The sequence below is a fragment of the Neovison vison genome, chromosome 13 (genome assembly GCF_020171115.1).
Source record: "Neovison vison isolate M4711 chromosome 13, ASM_NN_V1, whole genome shotgun sequence".
Classification (NCBI taxonomy): domain Eukaryota; kingdom Metazoa; phylum Chordata; class Mammalia; order Carnivora; family Mustelidae; genus Neogale; species Neogale vison.
Window position 1 is genome coordinate 65626849 of NC_058103.1, and position 21632 is coordinate 65648480.

The 21632-nt window shown below is 37.1% G+C and overlaps 1 protein-coding gene across 2 annotated transcripts in view; it reads right to left on the minus strand.

The window, feature by feature from the left end:
• Positions 1–21632, minus strand: part of NUBPL (nucleotide binding protein like) — a 214434-nt gene that overhangs the window by 153914 nt on the left and 38888 nt on the right. The window contains exon 4 of one of the 2 annotated variants that reach the window (XM_044229761.1): positions 10235–10325. In XM_044229761.1, coding sequence (XP_044085696.1) covers positions 10235–10325 — 91 coding nt within the window. Of the gene's footprint in view, positions 1–10234; positions 10326–21632 lie in introns of those variants that run through there. The other variant, XM_044229762.1, reaches the window with a different exon arrangement.

A 21632-nucleotide genomic window follows, 5' to 3' on the forward strand; every position in this document is an offset into this window, starting at 1 on the left:
CATTGTGGGCTACAGAGTATCTAGATTCTAGCCTACTACTCTGGGCAAACTTTGTTTTTTGTATCACCCTCCTTATCTGTAACACAAATTTGCACATGAATTTAATGGAATATAGAAAATATAACATTATTCCTTCCTCCCTCATCAATTCTTCAGTGCATACACAGAATACTACTAGGAGTAACTATATGCATACAGAAAGGCAAGCAGATGACAATTTGTAAGATGGATTTTTCTCTCATTTCAAATCCTAGGATTGAGTCTTGAAACACCTTTGGTTTTGTTTTTGTTTTAAGATTTTATTTATTTATTTGACAGACAAATCACAAGTAGGCAGAAAGGCAGACAGAGAGAGAGAGAGAGAAGAGGAAGCAGGTTTCCTGCTGATCAGAGAGGCCTATGCGGGGCTCGATTCCAGGGTCCTGGGATCATGACCGAGCTGAAGGCAGAGACTTTAACCCACTGAGCCACCCAGGCACCCTGAAACACCTCTGTTTCTGAAGGAAAGGGCCAGGCAACTACTCTAACCCTGTCTTTGTTGATTATCTGTCACTCACCCTTCCAGTTCACCTTGTCCTCAGACCTGGGGAGACTCCTGTATAAACTGCATCAAAAGCAGAGCAGAAAGAGGAAGGAGAGGGAGGTCAGGGTATTTCATTTCCTTGTTTTTCTCTCAGTGGGATTGTCTTGGGCTGGCTGGGTCCCTCCACTGAGTGTCAATCACTGATTCTCCCAAGGCAGACATCTCTATAGGACTGTCTCCTTCCAGATTTGGATATGCTTCCTCTCTTAACCTCTTCAGGCTGGAAGCAGTAATTGCTTCACTGTTAATCAACAGTTATTCTATCTAATATAAATAGTCCATCTCAAATAATCATGTCTTTTTGTTGGAAAGTGGCCCCAAGAAAAAGATCCTCAAAATGAGACTAAAGTTATTCTAAAATGAAGAGACAATCTCTATAGTGAAAAGAAATGGGACCACTAGAATCGTATTTCACATTATCAAAATTCATGATTATACAAATTAGATGAAGAGCAAAGCTGGGACCCCCAGTAGAGCAGTGGCTAATTTTGGCAATTTGACCATGGGGTATCCAGATAAATGATTTAACATTATTTGGGGTATTCCTGTGAGAGTCTTTCTGATAAGATTAACATCTGAATCAACAAATAGAGTAAAATAGATTATCCTCCCTGGGTAGGCTTCATCCAATCCACTGAAGACCAGAATAGAACAAAAAGGCAGAATAAGGCAGAATTTGTTCTCTCTGCCAGTCAGCTGCCTTCAGAGTCAGACTGCAATTTACACCATTGGTTCTCCTGGTTCTCAGGCCTTTGGACACATACTAGAACTACACAAAACAGCTCTCTTGAGTCTCCAGCTTGCTAAACGTAGGTCTTGGGACTTCTCAGTCTCCTTAACCATGTAAGCCAATGTATCTATCTGTATCTCTTGATTCTGGTTTTCTGAAGAACCCAGATTAAAACAGGTAGCTATGGCACTAAACTGCTTTGAAAACAAAAGTAACTGCAAAGATGGCAAACTCATCTGAATTCTTAGAGCTCTAGAGAATATATAGGAAAAGGGAAAAAAAAGTAAAAACTATGAATATAACTTTGCTTCTGGTGATAGAAGAGTAGCAGGAGCAGAACTGGCTCTCTAATAATCACCACCACTACCCCCCAATACACATACTTTAAAAAACTGAACAAAACATGTTTTTAGACATGCTACAATAGGTAGGAGGACCACGATCCCTAAAAGAAGAGAAACAAGAAAATGAGTCCTATGACTGCTACAGTATACTGCCCTAGAAGCAGTTTCCAGGCTGTAGCCCAGAGAGGGGAAATTCAAATGAACCCCAGTAAGCTTGCTGAGCTGAGACAACAGAATCAAAGTTAGGCAAGACAAAGGCAGCTAGAATTTATAAGGCAGAATATCAGAGAGGAAGGAGCAACACAAAGAACTCAAGAGAACCACAGAGGGTACCTATGGAGTCTCTGGCTGAGTATTCATCTGCACAGGAGTGAAAGAAAATTCCACAGGACTGACGAAAGAATCAGTGGAGGGCTGTACACTGTACAATTCCCCAAAATGGCACACAGCTGGAATACTTACGTTTCCACCAGCCAAAGAGGAGAGATCTCACAATACATGGTGAAGTGTTCAGAAAGGTACTGCTATAGTACTGGAGTATATTAGCCATAGACTAAACACTGCTCTGGACCCACCCAGGCAAAGTTTAAAAGAACCAAATAGATGACCAGTAACTTAACTGCATACAACAGAAACTGGCAAACTTTTCAGTAAAGGACAAGACGGGCTTTTGTACATGGACAGACCTCTAGAAGTGGGCAGAGTGTGTCAAGATATTTATGACAGTTGAGGCTGAACAAAATCATATTCAATTAAAGAAGGAAATACTTGGGGAGACCTTGCCAACTATCTTCCCAAAACCATTCCCATTCATTATATAAACAAACTAAGGCAAGAAGAGTTTAAAACAACTTGCCCAGAGTACACAAAAGTAGTAACATAAGTTATAGCCAGGATCTGACTGCAAGCCTCTTAGACTCTAAAGCCCTACTGTAGCTTACTGCCCACCTTGTAATAAGTCTTTTGCTCTGTAACAGATAAATTCCATCAAATCATGCTATTAACCAATTAATGCACTTTCTGTTACCACTGATCATTTGTAAAGATAGGGAAAAGCAGTTAACATGCATTAAGAACCCTTAAATTTATTAACTCACTTATTTTTTCATACTGCCTTCAAAGTTGTGGAACTTGCCCAGGAATACACAGCACTGAGTACTGCCATGGGAACTGGGTGGTGGGTCAGCCTGAAGGAAAGCCCAAGATCTTTCCAACACAGCACATTGGCTTAAAAGAAGCACAAATGACAGTCCTCAGATCAGTTCAAAGAAAAGGAGTAAAAGAAAAAGTACATCCTAAACCACAGAAAGGGAAAAGGGAATATAAACAGAAAAAGGGATGAATAGAATTTGAGAAGGAAAAACAGTAATTGAGAAATATGATATGTTCTCTCTGTACCTTGGCACATATTATTTCCCCATTTCCACTAAGGCACAATTTAAGTCTAGTATCTTCACGGAACTATTCTCCACTTCCCCAGCCCTCAATCTTACCCTCATGGGTCTCCTATATCTCCTTTAAATCAATTATGTGATAGCATAGAATACATTATATTGCTATTTCTGAGTGTTTTATTAATCAGGTTACAAGCAGCTTGAGGACAACTTTGTATCTTACAGTCTAGATTCCAACACGAATGCAGTGTTTTTGTTGACAAAAATCATATTCAAGTATTACATTTTTTTTTAATTATTTAGTTTTTTAAAAACAAGTTATTGCCCCAGGCACCTTAATGCCAGTACAGTAAACAAAATAAATGGAGAGAAAAGAACTAGTTCAAGTCTCTACAGGATTGTTTACAAAGTGCCACATCTAAAATATTACTTCCAGACTTCAAACATAAACTTTAGCCCACTCACTTCTACATCATTTTTTAAAAAAAGGAAAAAAATGAGGCAAATAATTTTGTGAAATCCATAATAAGAATTACTAAACTAGAAAGTAAGACTTCCAATTTCTGGTTGAAGAACTTTCCATTAAGCCAACAGTTCTCCAAGTATGGTCACTGGTCCTCTGGAGATCCTCAAGAACCTTTCAGATGATCCAACAGGGCAAAACTATTTTCATAAAAAATTAAGATATTATTGGCTTTTAACTGAGTAGACTTTTGCACTGATGGTTTAAAAACAATAGTAGGTAAGACTGCCAGCACCTCAGCAGAAACCAAGGCAGTGGCAGAACCAAACTGTATTTAACAGTCATCATATTCACCACCATGCACAACAGTAAAAATAAAAGCCAATTTCACTCTAGAATGTCCTCAATGAAGTAGTGGTAAGTATTTAATTTATGAAATCCTGACCCTTGAATGCATGTCTTTTTAACAGTCTGTGTGACAAATGAGAAGTACACATAAAGGGGTGCCTGGGTGGCTCGGTGGTTTAAAGCCTCTGCTTTCAGCTCGGGTCGTGATCCTGGGGTCCTGGTATCAAGCCCCGCATCAGACTCCCTGCTCAGTGGGAAGCCTGCTTCTCCCTCTCCTATTTCCCCTGCTTGTGTTCCTGCTCTCACTGTCTCCCTCTCTGTGAAATAAATCAATAAAATCTTCAGAAAAAAAAAAAAGAAGAAGTTCCTCTCTTTTTCCATGATCCTCTGTTCCTACCTTCCCATAGTACATAGGGTGCTAACATTTTCCATGTCGCCCCCAGACTGTAAGCTCCTCAAGAACAGAGTTTACATCTTACTCATCTTTATTCCCTAGAACATAGCACAATCATTATAGAGATGTTCAATAATTGCTTCCCAAATGATTGATTTCCCAATGACCATATATACTTGATAAAATAAATTTCCTCAAGAAGCAAAACACAAGTTGTACTGTCTTCAAAAGTAGTTGGAAGACATTGTTAAATTTAAATATAATTTTAAATTATTACCTTATTTAGCCACTCTGAAAATGTTTACTTACTACTCCCTCCTAAAACCTCCTCTTGGCTTCTAAGGGGCAGCATTTTCCTTGTCTTCTTTCTACTTCTCTGGTCAGTGCTTCTCAGTCTTTTTCTGATCCCTTTAGGTTAACCTCCCAAAATTCTACCCTCAGTCCTATACCTGACTCCATTTATAACTCTTTCGAGCTATCATATCTAAATCAGAATTTCTCAACCACAGCATAACTCACATTTTGGACCAGGTAACAATTTGTTGTAAGGGGATGTTTAGTGCACTGCAGGGTGTTTTAGCAGCATCCCTGGCCTCTACCCACTAGATCCCTCATTTGTGACAATCAAAATTCTCTATTCATTGCCAAATGTCTCCTGAGGGAAAAATCACTCCAGGCTGAAAATCAGTCATCTAAACTAACAACTTCAAATATCATATACATACCCACACACTGCTAACTCCCAAATCTGTATTGTTAACCCAAACCTCTCTCCTGAACACAATATATTCCAAAACCTATTGACTCTCTTTGGACATCAAATTCAATAAACCTTAACCCATTACTGTTTTCCTCAAATTTATGCCTTTTTCCTCTCTGCTCTATCCTGATGAATGATACAACTATCTAAACAATCACTCAACCCAGAAATCCAGGAGCCGTCCTAGAGACCTTTTTCCCAGTAATACTCAATGAATTACCAAACCCTAGTCTTTCAATCTCTTGAATATCTTTCAATTAGGACCCTTCCCCTCCAGTTTACAGACTTAAATCAAGCCTTATCACATCTCACCTGGATCACTTTAATAGTATCCTAACTGGCCCTACCCACCCCCATCCCGTGGGCCTATTATCTTTCCTTCACAACGCTGCCAAAATGATCTTCCTAAGATACAGAACTGATAGTGTCACTCCCTTCCTTAAAATCCATGACAGTTTCTCATTGCCTGTGAGTTACACTTCAGTTCCTCGAACAAGCACAAGAAGGCATTTATGATAAGACCATCACCTATCTTTGTGGGCCCAATATTACTCCTACAACTCCACAGAGAATCTCCACAGCGATTCCACAGAAGAATATCCACAGAGATTCTTCACTTGTGCCATACCAAGCAGTTTGCATTCTGCGGGCTTTTGACACATGATATTCCTTCTGCCTGGAATCTCCTCCTCCCTTTCAATCCCCAAACCCCTCTTAAAACAAACTCCTGGCTTATCCATTTTAAAAAATTTAGCTCAAAAATCATTCCTCCAAGAATGACTCCTCTCTAAATTCCCTGCTTTAGAGTCCTCATCTCAGTTCACAAAGAAGCATGCCCACACTTATTTTATAGCATTTACTTATGCTTATTATGCTTATGATCACTGGCTAGTCTATCTACTATAAGCTCCAAGAGAATGGGTATCAAACCTTATTTGATCTGACAGTCAACAAATCAAATATTTCTCATGCTTACTAACTATACAATACGCCCATTAATATTTGCTAAGTAAACAGAAATACCTCTGCAAGTGTTCCACTCTCCCCAAATCACGTGTTCACCAATCAAGCTCCTGCCTTCCTTTTTAAGACTGAATAACATTGTATTCTATGTGTATACCACATTTTGCTTATCTAATCATCTCCCAATAGATACTGGATAGCTTCCACATAATGGAATAATGAATAGTGAATTCATAATCGTAACAGTGAATAACGCTACTATGAACATGGGGACATAAAAACTATCCAATTTTGACAACAAAAATCTCATTCCAATGCATTACCCTGTATGCACACCACATACACAAAATCTAGAGTAGAGATCCAGAAGGAACGTGAAAAAGATTACTTTTTTTTTTTGTAACATGTCTAATCTCTTCTAAGTTAGCCTAACCAAATCGAGACTATCAAAACTTTCCTTGCCTCTTAGTATAGTGTTCTTTTTTATGGCTTTTTGCCTTTTCCTATATAGTCTTCAACTCACATGTAAATATTCCCGACATCTTCCACCTTCAATATTTTATCTTATTTTATTTTGGCTTTTTTAAAGATTTTATTTATTTATTTGAGAGAAAGAGAGATAGAGAGAACCCAAGGGAGAAGGAGAAACAGACTTGCCTCTGAGCAGGGAGCTCAAAGGTAGCTCAATTCCAGGGCCCTGGGATCACGACCTAAGCCAAAAGCAGATGCTTAACCGATTGAGCCATACAGGTGCCCGGGTCTTTCACCTTCCAAACTCATTTTACACCCTGCTTTTACCTAATTACTTTCCTAAATGCTTTACTTTCTGTTAACAAGAAAGAAGAAAGAAAGAAGGAAAGAAAAGAAAGGGAGGGAGGGAGGAAGAAAGGAAAAAAGAAAAAGAAAGAGAAGAAAAAAGAAAAGAAAAGAGAAATGGTGACATTTATGGTATGTGAATTATATCTTAATCAAAAATAAAAATAAAGCTCTGCTCTCCTGTAAAAAAAGGAAAAGGAAAAAAAAGAAATACATTTTAAGTACCCCTAAAAGGTTTCTCAAGTACCCAGTAAATTATTAAAGTAACTATGAATCAGCAATAATGAAGTCTATTTTAAAAAGCAAAAATTTGCAAGGCACATAAATAAAAATAGAGTATTAAAAATAAAATTGCAAGTTAATCCTCCCACTACCTAACAATAGCAAGTTCTTTTAATTTTTCTCATCTGAGAGAAGATATTGAAAATGTGCCAAAAATTTTGAAAAACACTGGGAATGATCAGAGATTAGGAAGTAAGAAAAAAAAAATTTTTTTAACCTGGAATCAGACTGGAAAAGAGAAACGTGAAGTACAAACAGCCCTAAAAGACATGGCATATTACAAATGTACCATACCACACTAGTCTACACATCTTAAGGACAGCTCCCTGATATAACTCAAAAAGTGAAAGAGACATAGACGAACACCCATTTATCTTGAGGGAGGTGCTAATCATAAAGACAAAGATTTTTTTTTAATTTTTTCAGTGTTACAAAATTCATTGTTTATGTACCACACCCAGTGCTCCATGCAATACGTGCCCTCCTTAGTACCCACCGCCAGGCTCACCTAACCCTCCACCCCTCCACCCCTCTCCCCTCCAAAACCCTCAGATTTAGGGCCTGCTGATAACAAATCTTTCAGTTTTTCTTTATTGTTAATTAGATAATTTTTTCTACAATAGAGAGTATAACAGGATAAATTAAAATGTTACAATACAGAAATGTCAAAATGATGCCAATTAGTATAATGGTGGCAGGTTTATCTAAGATTCAAAAAATAATTTATAAGTTTGGGCCTTTAAGAATCCACATTCTTTTAAGTGAATGCCTTAACCATTCAGTTTATTTCTTGGGTGACTTAAGATCAGCTTGTCAACACAAAAGAAGTATTCTTTTAAGGCTTTCCAAGATTTCCAGTATCTCATCTTTACCAGAAAGCCTATTTAATGGCAGCCAATTTGCAAACATCAAATTTAAGATTACAGCTTCAGTAAAACAAGAAGAAAGAAATTAAAGTTCATTTCAAGTATTTATGTTGGCATAGACTGAACAGACTACTTAAGAAAAAACTGACACCAGGGCTCCGTTTTGCCATCACTCATGTGCTGCTGCACCAGTTTTCACATTACTTTAATCAAGAGACAGACATAATAAGTCTATCATTTAAAGTACGCAAATTCATTACTCCTTTGTGAAAGTTTGACATCTTGGCATATGTCACATATTTGCAAACTAAGTATGCATTCCACTGAAAGGACAAAGAAAAAAGAAGCTAGAATAACTTAGCTTTTTAAGTTTATATTTTCATCAAACAAGAAAACTAAGTGGGTGTTTATGATATAGGACTGCTAGGGTCAATTTTATCATCACTACATCTTCAAATTTCCTACAATTATTCTGAACTTAACATTGTAATTGACTCCAACAACGAAAACACAAACAAAAGCACATTAAATAGCAGACAGTGCCTAATTAACATTTAATGCCAACAACAAAATACTTCTATTATTTACACAGATAATCCAACAAAAATCCTATAGTAAATAGTCATTTTGTTCTAGATCTATGGAAAAGAAAAAGCCCAATAAGAAATGAGAAGAAATTCTTCAATTATATACTCTAGTTATAATTTGAAATATAATTTTCTTTAAAGATTCATTTGTTTGAGAGAGAGAGAGAGCACACATGAGCACAGACAGGGGAAGGGGAAGAGAGAAAAAGAGAGAATCTTCAGGTTGACTCCCCACTGAGCACAGAGCCAATGCACAGGGCCCCATCCCAGGACTCTGAGATCATGACCTCAGCCTAAATCAAAAGTCAGCTGCTTAACCAACTAAGCCACCCAGGCACCCCTATAATTTGAAATAAATTTGAATAAGTTAATTTCATTCACTTAAAACCATTTTTCAAGAAATTACAAGTTTTCCCAATACTTTTTTTTTTAAAGTAGTCTCCACAGCCCAATGCAGCCAGGCACCCCCATCCAATACTTCATTCTATGATCACAGCATCTCCTTGTTCTTTTTTTTTTTTTTTAATTTATTTGATAGACAGAGATTATAAGTAGTCAGAGAGGCAGGCAGAGAGAGAGGAGGAAGCAGGCTCCTCACTGAGCAGAAAGCCCAAGGTGGGGCTTGATCCCAGGACCCTGAGAACATGACCCGAGCCGAAGGTAGAGGCTTTAACCCACTGAGCCACCCAGGCGCCCCCTCCTTGTTCTTAATGCTTTATATTTTTCAGCTTTCCAAGAGAGTGTAATAACAAGCAGAGTAAATATTAAAAGATTTACTCAAAAAATTACTGTCCTGGGGCACGTGGGTGGCTCTGCCTTCGGCTCAGGTCATGATCCCGGCGTCCTGGGACTGAGCCCCACATTGGGCTCTCTGCTCAGCGGGGAGCCTGCTTCCCCCTCTCTCTGCCTGCCTCTCTGCCTAATTGTGATCTCTGTCTGTCAAATAAGTAAATAAATTTTTTTTTTAATTACTGTCCTATTAATAGCAGTGAAGGCTGGAAAAAGAAACTAATGTTTTGGGTGGTTTTTTTTCAAAATACCTTAAGACAAACATGACAAAAATTTGATTAGAAAAAATAACCTTTATGTCTGCTAACACAAATATATACTTTCTATTCAAATACTTTCAAACATCCAAACACTTAGTGTAAAGAGATAATGATCACTGACTATGTGCCATGCACAAGGTCAAATGCATTACACTTAATAGCAATTTTTTTTTTAAAGATTTTATTTATTTATTTATTTATTTGTCAGAGAGAGAGCACATAAGCAGGCAGAGTGGCAGGCTGAGACAGAGAGAGAAGGAGGCTCCCTGTCGAGCAAGGAGCCCGATGCAGGACTCGATCCCAGTACTCTGGGGTAATGACCTGAGCCAAAGGCAACGGCTTAATTGACTGAGCCACCCAGGCGTCCTGCAATTTCTAACTGAATGATTTCTCACAGCAATTGTTGTTTATTTTACATAAGGGGCAGAGGCGAGGTACAAAGAGGTTAAACAATTCAGCCAAAGCCATACAGTCAATAACAGAGCTAGGATTCAAATCCAGACAGTGTGGCTCCATTTCTGATTTCAGAATTACCATACTACACTATGCTGAAGGTACATAGGGTACATGGCAAAATGCCTGAAACTCAGGAGTTAATTTTTAAAAAGGCATAACTATTATGTCTAACTATATTATCTAGCTTGTCTTTACTTACTCTGTGATAATTCTGGACTTCCTTTCAGATTCATCATCTTTGGAATCGAAGGGCCATACACATCCACATCGAGCAAACCAACAGCCTTTGACTATAGGAAACAGAAATTATTTTAAGATTATTTCCACTCTTTGTCAATGATAACACACACAGCAATAGTAAATCTAACTATAAAGAAGAAAACTCACAAAATATTCCAAAATCCTAACCTAAACTTTCTCAAAGCAAAAGTAAGGTAAAAGATCATAAACTACTTAGATAAAAACTTCTTATTGGTTTACCAATTTCTTCTAGATAACTGAGGAGAGAAACTCCCTGCAAACACTTTACACATTGTGCTTCAGATCTCCCATAGAGTCTCAAATAGACTAAGACCTTTTTGGTCTGAGGACTAACAATTTACACAAAGACAATGTTAAAATAATGACATACAATGGCAAACAAAACCACAGGAAGATGGAGCATCAACCTTTGGAAAGCCTATCTAACATACCTAAGAATACAAAATGAAAAAAAAAAATCATGGTACTAAGACTTAATAAAGCAAGTGAGAAATTCTGACATAGACCCCACATGGAAATGCTAATGAGGACAGTGACAGACATAATATAGAGACAACCTCTTACATGGAAGTTAGTTAAACACCCAACGTCCTCCGGAGAATTCATAAACAACTAAAACTGTTTTTCATTGACGATGCATCTACCTATCACGGGCAGAATAACCTAATTGTCCTCTTTACTAGTTGCCAGTTCATCAGCGACAAAGCCAATTAAAGGGGAACAAAATTCACTATTCCCAAATATGGTTTTTTTTTTCTTCTCCCCCCGGCCCATTTCTCCTTTGATGGGAGTAAATCAATCTGTTACTGGTTTTTCCATACATGAGCAAACAGAATGCTAACACTAACTATATGTCTTTGAGTTATGTTTCACAGGACTTGGAATCTCCTTCCTCTCTCTCTCTGTATCCTGGCAAGATAAAATTCTTAACCCCTCAAAAAACCCTTTTTTTAATTAAATAATCCCCCATCTTCCATCTTATTTACCTATTTCCAGACACAAAATTACTTTTTAAACCTTGCTCTCTGGTTCCTATTAATACATAAAATAAGGTACATTCAACATTTATGTCCCTAACTTTATACTAAAACTGCAGTTCTCAGAAAATCATTTAATGTCCCTGTGTGACTCACAGAGCCTGAAGGACTAGGGATTAAAATCTGCCTCTACCAAAATCTCAGCTTACTGTAAAATAAGTGAGAAAACAGGAAGAACACTTTAATAGAAAGGTAGCATATAAAATTTAGGTTTAATGCATTTAAGTATTAGCTTTAAAAAGGGCTAGAATTCCCAATGAAAAATTCTGACCAGTTCTGAACTCTTTTTTAAACCATAAACTGATTTAGTTAAACTAAACTAGAACAGAATTAAATTTATTATGGATAAAAAGATTTTCAGGGGTGCCTGGGTGGCTCAATTGGTTAAGTGTCTGTCTTGGGCTCAGGTCCAGGGATCCAGACCCACGTCAGGCTCCCTGCTCAGTGGGGAGTCTGCTTTCTCCCTCCCTTTTATCCCACTCCTTCTCTCTTTCTCTCCCTCTCTCTCTCTCTCCAATAAATAAATAAATATATTTTAAAAAGAGATTTTCAAATGAGGGAGACTAAAGCCTTACGAAAGGTGGGTAACTGTTGATACTATTATCCAAGGGTCTGCTAATGATAGAACTATTAAGGTAAAGAAGCTGAAGAGACTCCATTCTAGAAAGACTCCGCTTTTCTGATAGGACTCATTTACTCATGATCCGTATTTGCCTCTGAATAAGCCAAAGAAGCTCAGTTCCCACTGTAAGAGGGAAGCCAAAAAGTTAATCATTCTCTGAGCTTTGTCCTAAGCCCCAAATACCTGATAACACCTAAGAAGAGCTAGATCCCAAATATGTTCCAGGACATTAGCTTGAACAAACCTCAGCTGACACTGGCACCAACAGTGCTAACTTCAGTAATTTATGAAACAGTGCCTATTGTTCACTTGACACTCACCTTTGATCAGACCCTTCCCTGGATTCCCAGGACCCTAGACCCCTAGACCCCTTTCCAATATAAAAACCCTAGCCCCAAGCAACAATGAGACTCATACTGTTTTCCTTTCCAGATTGCCCAGACAGACCATCTTGTTCTGTCGTTTATGCTATTCAATAAACTCTTTCACTTTCTCCAGCTCATGTCTGATTTCTACCCTACACACAAGCCAAAGACTCTTGGCTGGTCCTGTGGAGAAACCCCACTCTGGATCCTTGGACCCAGGCTGCCTACACCAAGTTCACAAAATAATAAATGTCAATAAAAACAAAAACTATTCTAACATTTTTTTCTGCTTTGTTATTTATATTAATGTTGGTTTTGTAATAACTTGAAAAGGTTAGGTCCCAGGTTTCAAACTGATTTCCTAAAAAGAAAGTCAAGTAAAATAACTTAACTTCTAAGTTTATTTTCATGAAACAAGGAAATAACTAAGTGATCCTGCTTGGGTCAATTTTTTCATCACTCAGTCTTTAAGTTTCCTTCAAAATGTTAAAGAGAATCTATCATCTATTTGTCCTGAAAATATGAAAACCATGCCTATCTAAACATTCTTGGCATCAGGTTCAAGACAAAGCTCAAGATCTGCCCAAAAATTTGCCGTGGTAGAAACAGATTTTACACACACCTAGATGGCTATTAATATACATAATAACATAAGAATAAAGGGGGCAGCCACAAGTATGCTCACTCACTCTCTTAAAAAAAAGAATAAAGGGTGGAGGGGGAGAGGCCATTACAAGATTTTAGAGTTCCTTTGTTTCCTAGAAAACAAAGCCAAGGATAAGAGAATCTTCAGTGTGTTCGGTTCTCTGCATACTCTCCCTAGAAGTAGTTACTACTCAATGACCCAAATTTAGTACCAAGGTTTACATATATCAAAAAGGAAACAGAAAGGAAGGTATGAAGTTCAGGAAGAAGAGAAGACAAGAAGGACAGGTAAGAAGGGAGGGAGGAAAAGATGGGAAGTTAATCAACAACATTATATTAAAACATGGATAAAACAGACCTCTATAGCCAGTTCTGTGGACAAATTAGAATTCAGAATTTTTTTTTTTTTGGTTAATTTTAGGAAGAAAAAAAAAGAAAGAAAATTTTTAGAAAGCACGCCATCCTAAATTACCCAACTAAACACCTAAACTTCCCCCTAATTATACCCCCTTATTGCTTGAATTCCTTCTTGATGCCAAGTACCCTAAACATTTTATTTACATTTCTCCTTGACTACTCATAGCAATGGTGCAAGGTGGTATTATGCTTACCTATGGATGAGAAAGCTGGAAACGAACACTCAAAAGTGTGTGTGTTTGTGTGTGTGTGTGTGTGTGTGTGTGTGTTTTAGAATGAAGCAGAATGAGAAATTAAACCCCAAAATACTAACTTCAAAAATCTCCATCAGAACTTTAACATGGTCTGACTACAAAAAGTTTAGCTATATGGCAGGGGTCAGCACGCTTTTCCCTAAAGGGCCAAACAGTACTATTTTAGGCATTGGGAATCATATGATCCACAACTACTCAACACTACCACTATAGCACAAAAGCACAGACAATATGTCCATGAATGAACACAGCTGTGTTCCAATAAAACTTTATTTACAAAAACAGTCAGGGTATGGTCCACAGATCACAGTTTGCCAACTTCAATTTAGAAAATAAAAGTTTTCGGGACGCCTGGGTGGCTCAGTGGGTTAAGCCACTGCCTTTGGCTCAGGTCATGATTGGGGGGGGGGTGTCCTTGCTCAGCAGGGAGCCTGCTTCTCTCCCCGCCTCTGCCTGCCTCTCTGCCTGCTTGTGTGCTCTCTCTCTCTTTCTTTCTCTCTGACAAATAAATAAATAAAATCTTTTTTAAAAAATAAAATAAAAAATAAACGTTTTCATGACCAAGTTATTCAATCACCCAACAATCTAATTTTGGTTTTGCCAAGAGCAGGTAGAACACAGTCATCTCTTTTAATGTCAGAGGAGCTATCTCATTAAAGATTTACTTCCATATCTTTAATTGGGTAGTTTTTAAAAGCAATAAAGAGCATACTTTTCATGCTGTTTCACTGGAACTAAGCATGTCTTGAATATCATGAATAAAATTGGTGTCCATTAAACAAAAACACTGAGCCTATACTAATTAAATCATATTGTACTTAGAATTGGCATAGTTCCTGGACCAGTAAAATTACCATAGCTACAAAAATTACCTTGAACATATTTTCAACTCAAGAACTCAATAATGTTCAAAAAGTGCCAAAAAAGCCTCGTTTGTTTTTCATAATTTACTCCATTGTTTTTAAATAGACTCCTATTATAGGTGTATAAATAGTCTGTTAATTTAAATTTTCAGAGTTTTATACTGTAAGAACACAAATGAGCAAGATAGAAGGCTATAAATAAATATATGCAGCTGAACGTCTAACTAGCTAAGTTTTATGAGTCCCTTCTACCTCATTCCTCCTGAAATATTTAGTCAAGAAAGCTCCAATTAGGACTTCTCTTATATTTAATTTCAGCCAGGCTTAAAAGAATAGTCACATAAAAGTCCCACCAAATACACAACAGATAAAATGATTATTAGCAAAAATAACTATAAACTTACTATCTTAGAGTGTGATTGCCCAATCTTTAAAGTTGTCATAAATGTAACCTAACATGTTGGTACCTAACATTACACTCTTTTTCTGACTCTCCTGAAGTTCTCAAAGTCTAGCAGATGACATAAAACAAAACAGATCAAACTCCAAAATACTATTTAGATTTTGGGATTTCTTTCTTTACAATTCATATCACCCTGTAATATGGCAGATTTACTCAGAGTGATTATACTGTTTCATTACTATCACATGAAAGCTATAATTTGAGAGCCTACAAGTCCTATTTTCTTGTGTTGGGTTTCAAAGGCACCAACAACAGTTTTAATACTCCTTTGTTCTTACAACAAAATTTATATTAAAGATCATAAAACTTCATGACATGTTCCTTTTATCCTTGTCATCTGTTAACAGATCCCACCAAAAACAAACAAAAATAATTTTAGAAGGATCTCACCCAATTATTTCTAGGCAAACATCCATTTAAGACTAAGACCTACCAAAAGGTTTTCCTTTCCATAAAAGTATCTAGTTAAGGGCGCCTCGGTGGCTCAGTGGGTTAAGCCTCTGCCTTCGGCTCAGGTCATGATTCCTGGGATCAAGTCCCACATTGGGCTCTCTGTGCTGCAAGAAGCCTGCTTCTTCCTCTCTCTCTTTCTCTCTCTCTCTCTCTCTCTCTCTGCCTGCCTGTCTGCCTATTTGTGATCTCTGTCTGTCAAATAAATAAATAAAATCTTAAAAAAAAAAAAAAAAGAAAGAAGAAGAATCATCTAGTTAAGAATCTCATGACTCCCTGCACATTACATTTCACTTAATCTTGGACTAGCATTTGGGATTTAGAGTTCAGTCAAGGCTCTTTCTTCTCTTTCTGCCTTGTTTTAAGTCAAGCTGACATTCACTAGAATTTCAATCTCTTGGTAGAGAAAAATATGTTTCTTAATTATATTAGCTAAAATTAAACAAGAATCTGATGGGGACAAAACTAATGACTAACTAACGGTTAAACAAGGTGACAAGAAAACTATTTCCTACTATTTACTAAAGGACTGTCTAAATCTTCAAGTTGGGTAACAAAAGAGGAACAAGGACAACATAAAGGTAAAAAGGAGCTATAAGGAGCTCAAACTTCGGCTATAAGGAGCACAAACAGAGATAGATTCATGAAAAATATAAAACAATCCCAAATGATTAACTAATTACTTGTGAAGAGCTGGGGGAAAAAGCAGAAACTGAAGAGAAATAATAGATTTCAAATTACAGACTATTTTAGGGCAGAAGGAAACTTAAGAGATCTTCTTAGTCTTCTGTTCACTTTTTAGTGGTGAAGCAACAGATCCAGAGATAATGCCACAACTGGGTCTAATATCCAAATCTCTCTCCAACACACAATAAAGCCCAAATGCTAACAGTCACCAGCCATTCCCCCTTTATCTCTCTTATCTCATCCTCTATCCTTCTCCTCCTTTTCATTCCATTCCACAGACACCGCCCCCCCCCCCGCCCCCGCAGCATCTTAAACACACGAAGCATGCATCTGCCTTCTGCAGTTGTTCCTTCAGCCTACAATCCTGTTCCCCCAGATACCCACCTGGTTCTCTCCATTACTTCCTTCAAGTCTCAACTCAAACATCACTGTGTAGTAACGCTTTCACTGGCCACCATCTAAAACGCAGTTTCTTCACCATTATACTGGACATTTCCCACTCCCTTCCTACTTTTTCTTTCTTCTTAGCATCTCTACTGGTATTTAACATACTGTATATTTACTTAATTGTCTTATTAATTGTGTCTCCCCAATAAAATGTTAATTCCATTACAGTAAGGATTTCTGTATGTCTTGTTCTACTGTACCTAGAACCTTGAACAGTAGGCAGTCATAGAGAACCCATGTTCTACCCCAAGAAATTCTGCTTCAGTAGGTGTAGGCTGGGGTCCAACAGACTGCATTTTAATGTTCTAAGGTGTAAGATGACTATGATGTGAAAAAAAGTAATATAGATAATACAGGAAAGAGTAAGACAAAATTTGCAGTAAGGGCACAAGCCTTGGAACCAGCAGGATCGTGGTAATGGTAATTTATAGTAAGCAACAGTAACACTGAAGAATTTAAAGTGTATATATATATAGATAGACACAGATATAAAAGAGTAGTTAACATTCTGCCATATGGGTGAATAGTCAGTCACATATTGCATGGGACATATATATACAAAAATTATTCATTGTTTATCTGAAATTCAAATTTAACTGAGTGGGGTGTCCTATATTTTTATTTTCTAAATCTAGCAACCCTACTCTGGCATCTCTCATCAACAGTGCAGTCAGAATGATTCAGTTGAAATATCAGTCAGATCATGCATGCTCAAAACCCTCATTACACCCCCAACCTTCCCCCATTTCACTCATGTAAAAACCAAAGTCCTCACAATTCACCACACTCCACATAATCTAGCCAGTTCCCTACCTCCTAACCTCCCAATTCTGTTAATTTCATCACCTATTACTCTCTCCACTTCTAAGCCAAGGAGCCAATTGCCTTTTTACTGGCCCTTGAACAGAAAGCTAGACATGCTCCTATCCATTTGCCCTTCAACTGGCTGCTCCTTTTGCTCGACAAACTCTTCCCTCAGAGAGTCATAAGTCCATTTTCTCATCTCCTTTAAATCTCTGCCCAAATATCATCTTTTCAATGCAGCTTACCCTAAATCTACCTTCACCCTCAAGCACCACCCAAACCCCAGATCACTTTTACCACTTTCTACCTCTTTAGCTTATTTATAATGTTTATTATCTATTTACTACAGTAAACATTAAATAAATATTTGTTCAGTGAATGGATGGGTGGATGGATGGACTAAAAAAGAAATGAACAAGCCTCTATTTGTTCCTCTACACAATATCAGGATAGTTACTATATGATCCCTAAGATCCCTCTTCAGCTTTAACATTCTATGATTTCATAAAAGTCCCTTTTCTACTACTTCTATACAAACATTTTAACTTACAGGATTTAAAATCACATAATGTATATACAGCTAAAAGTATTCTGGTGTTAGAGAAAGATTCATATCCTTGCAACCAATGCCTAACCACCACTTTTCCCAATGAAAATCCATGTCATCTTCATTTTTCTATTGATCTCAACTCCAGAAAAACAGGACTTCCAGAAAGAAGATCTAGTGCAGAATACTGTTTTTCTGAAAATAAATAAATTGGAAAAAAAATAAAAAATAAAAAGCCAAAAACAAAAAAAACAAAACAAAACATTTTGGTGCTACCCAGAAAAAAAAAAAAAAAAAAAAAAGAAGATCTAGTGCAAAGAATGGCTACGGTGGGCTACAGTAAATAAATAAATAATCAAAGTATAATACCTAAATCTTTGAAAACAAAAGCCACAAACATGAGAGGGCCCATTAAAAAGAGAGCAACTTTTAAACCTGCTCACTAGCAAGATTAGATTCAGTAGAGTTTCAAATATAAAATGGCTGCACCAGACTTCCATCGTGCTTTTTTTCCTTTCCAGAACAAGATAAGTAACATATTATTTAACAAAAAGCAATTCCCTTAAATTCCACATTTTCATCTAGTAACAGAGACAGTAAATCACAGATAAAACAACTTAATATTAAGAAAAGAAAAACCTTAAATCCTTGGCCTGTATAATTCGTGGGGGGGGGGAGGTATTATTGTCCTCAGTCAAGTCTTCAAATACAGAGAAAAATTAGCCTATTATCACCATGGTAATTCATAAAATGCTGAAAAAGATACTTCTAGACAATAAACCCTAAAAATAAGTCATCGCGTTGTTACATCAACCAGCCAGTTTTTTGCCAGAATCCAAGCCTACAAACTTAGAAACCTAACCAAACAAGAACCTTTCCTAAACCAGATAAAGTACTACAGCAAAAGCACTGAAAACCAACATCAATTCCTTTAGAATATTCTTAGCTAAACTGCAATGCAGGGGAAAGCATTTACAATTCTGAAAGCAGCTCTTCCAGAGAAGAGCAATAGAGCAATCACAGGAATTGGATGTGAACAGAGCACTTGATCCACCCTCCAGACTCAAAATCATAGGAGCCAAGCAGCTGGTTTTGAAACCCCTTCTGCTCATTTCCTCTCAGTGGACTGAGAGGAAACTCTGCCCTGCTGAGGATGAAGAGCCCTCCTTATTCCTCAAGGAGATGGGATGGGGGAAAATAATTTACTGAGAAAAAAAAAATTTGAGAGAAGTAAAATGAATTGGTGAGAACCAAATTAGGGAGGAGGCAGGAGAATAATTAAGAAAGAAAGATAGATTGTTCTGTGAAAAAGATCTGGGTAACTTCTTATTGGACAGAATCAGATCCAGAAATTCAAATGATATGCAGCAGTTTTGCCACCAATATGCTATACATGAAATGAAAGTAAGAAAGAATATACCAAATGTAAAACCAGGGTAAGTGTTCTAACTCATAATCGAATTCAGCAACTTCCATGAACAAAGTGAGAGAATGAATTACTGGCAGCAAGCTGCATTTTCCCAAAAGAAATTTAAAAGGTAGGCCAAAGGGTACTGAAGAGGAAACACCCAGCCAATAGATTCTTTAGAACTATTCAAAACAAAATTGCTACCGCTTCTAATTGGAAATCTCAAAGTATGTTGTGCATAAAGCTTCCTGAAACCATGTAGAAAATAGAGAAGAAGGGCAGTTTTAGGCTTTTTACCTATCTGAAGATTATAAAACAATATTTCTATTTCATCCTGTTGGGTGAGTGTGGTATATTGTGTCTGTGTGCTTGTAGAGGAAGCGGAAGAGAAACCAAGGAAGGATTCCTAAAAGAAGATTGGCTTTAGGATTTAGTTTAACACACTTCCACCCCTCTGTTACATAATTTTATTAAAATTGCCTCATCTTGGGGCGCCTGGGTGGCTCAGTGGGTTAAGCCTCTGCCTTCAGCTCGGGTCATGATCTCAGGGTCCTGGGATCGAGCCCCACATCGGGCTCTCTACTTGGCAGGGGGCCTGCTTTTCCCTTCTCTCTGCCTACTTGTGATCTCTCTCTCTCTGCCAAATAAATAAATAAAAATTTAAAAAAATTTTTTAAAAATTGCCTCATCTTTTATTTTAATATTTGATTTTAAGTTCTTACTCAGTACTCTGAACTATTATAAAAGATGCCATAGAGGCAGACACATATGTCTCAAGTCAGTTAATACGATTAATATACATTAGTGGTTAAAATTAGTTAACATTACTATCTCTATTTTCTATAAAATGTGTGAACCTTGAGGATCTGGATAATCTACTTAATCACAGATAGCATCCAGATCATAAGTGAAAAAAACAATTATGAAAAACCCTCAAGGTACCATTATGATTGTCATCTACAAAATGATGTTACAAATTACATAGATATGCTATATACTTATACATATTATATATTTAATTATATTTATATACTATATTATATAACATAATATAAAACTTACAAACTAATTTGAATTAAATAGCTATTGCAATATACAACACATTTTTAAATATCTCCATTACCTCTTGATGTGGTATTTTTTTTTTAAGATTCTATTTATTTATCTGAGAGAGAGAGAGCACAGCGGAACAGTGAGAGGGAGCAGCAGACTACCCAGTGAGCAAAGTGCCCAAAATAGGACTGGATCACATTAACCTGCATGCATGACCTGAGCAGAAGGCAAACGCTTAACCAACTGAGCCATCCAGGTGCCCCTTGATGCGATATTTTAAAGTAAAGGTGAACAACAGATTTTTTTCAAAGTATTAACACCCTACTCAAAATTCAAAAATGGTTAATTCATTAATTCTATTGCCAAGTAGCAAAAATGTTTTTCTGATAAATGAAAATTGGTATTACTTAATACCATATAAATCTCATAAGTGATTGCTATTTTTAGAATTTTTTTAATAACTAACATACTAATGTCATAGTTGAATGCATGAAGAAGCAATCTAGGATTTGCATCACTAAATAAATGCGGGATGGGACGCCTGGATGACTCAGTTGGTTAAGCTGCTGCCTTGGGCTCGGGTCGTGATCCCAGCATCAGGCTCCTTGCTCGGCAGGAGCCTGCTTCTCCGTCTCCCTCTGCCTGCCACTCTGTCTGCCTATGCTCACTCTGACAAATAAATAAATAAAATCTTCTAATAAATAAATAAATGGGTGATTGATTACAGATAAGTTGCTACCCTCATGGAACTTCAGTTTATTACCAATAAAATAAAGATTAAGAAGACACCGACCTTACAGGAGTTTTGTGAAATTACAGAGCAACATAAATTCGTGAAATGTAAAGGAAAGCTAACAACTATATAGTACTACAGGCCAGGCACTTTCTAGAGACTTTATGTATGTTAGCTTATTTAATCCTCACAACAACCTTTTGAAGTAGGTGTATAATAATCCTCAATAAAGAAACCGAGGCACAGAAAGGTTAGTAATTTACCCAAAGTCAGGAAGCTTTAAGTGCAGAACTGGGACACAAACTCAGGCAGCGTGTCTTCGAAGTCTACAGGTAATACTACTACATGCTGTCTCCATCCAATGAAACAAATTAAGTCAAATTCCTCAAGCAGCATAAGTTCTGAATGTTAGTGCCTTCCCTCCCTTCCACCAAAACCCCTTTATACACTGAAACTGGAAAAATAAGCATTCACTCTCAACAAGGAGTTATTCCCCACACAAGACAACCACCTAAAAAAAAATTCTCATTATTAACCCAGG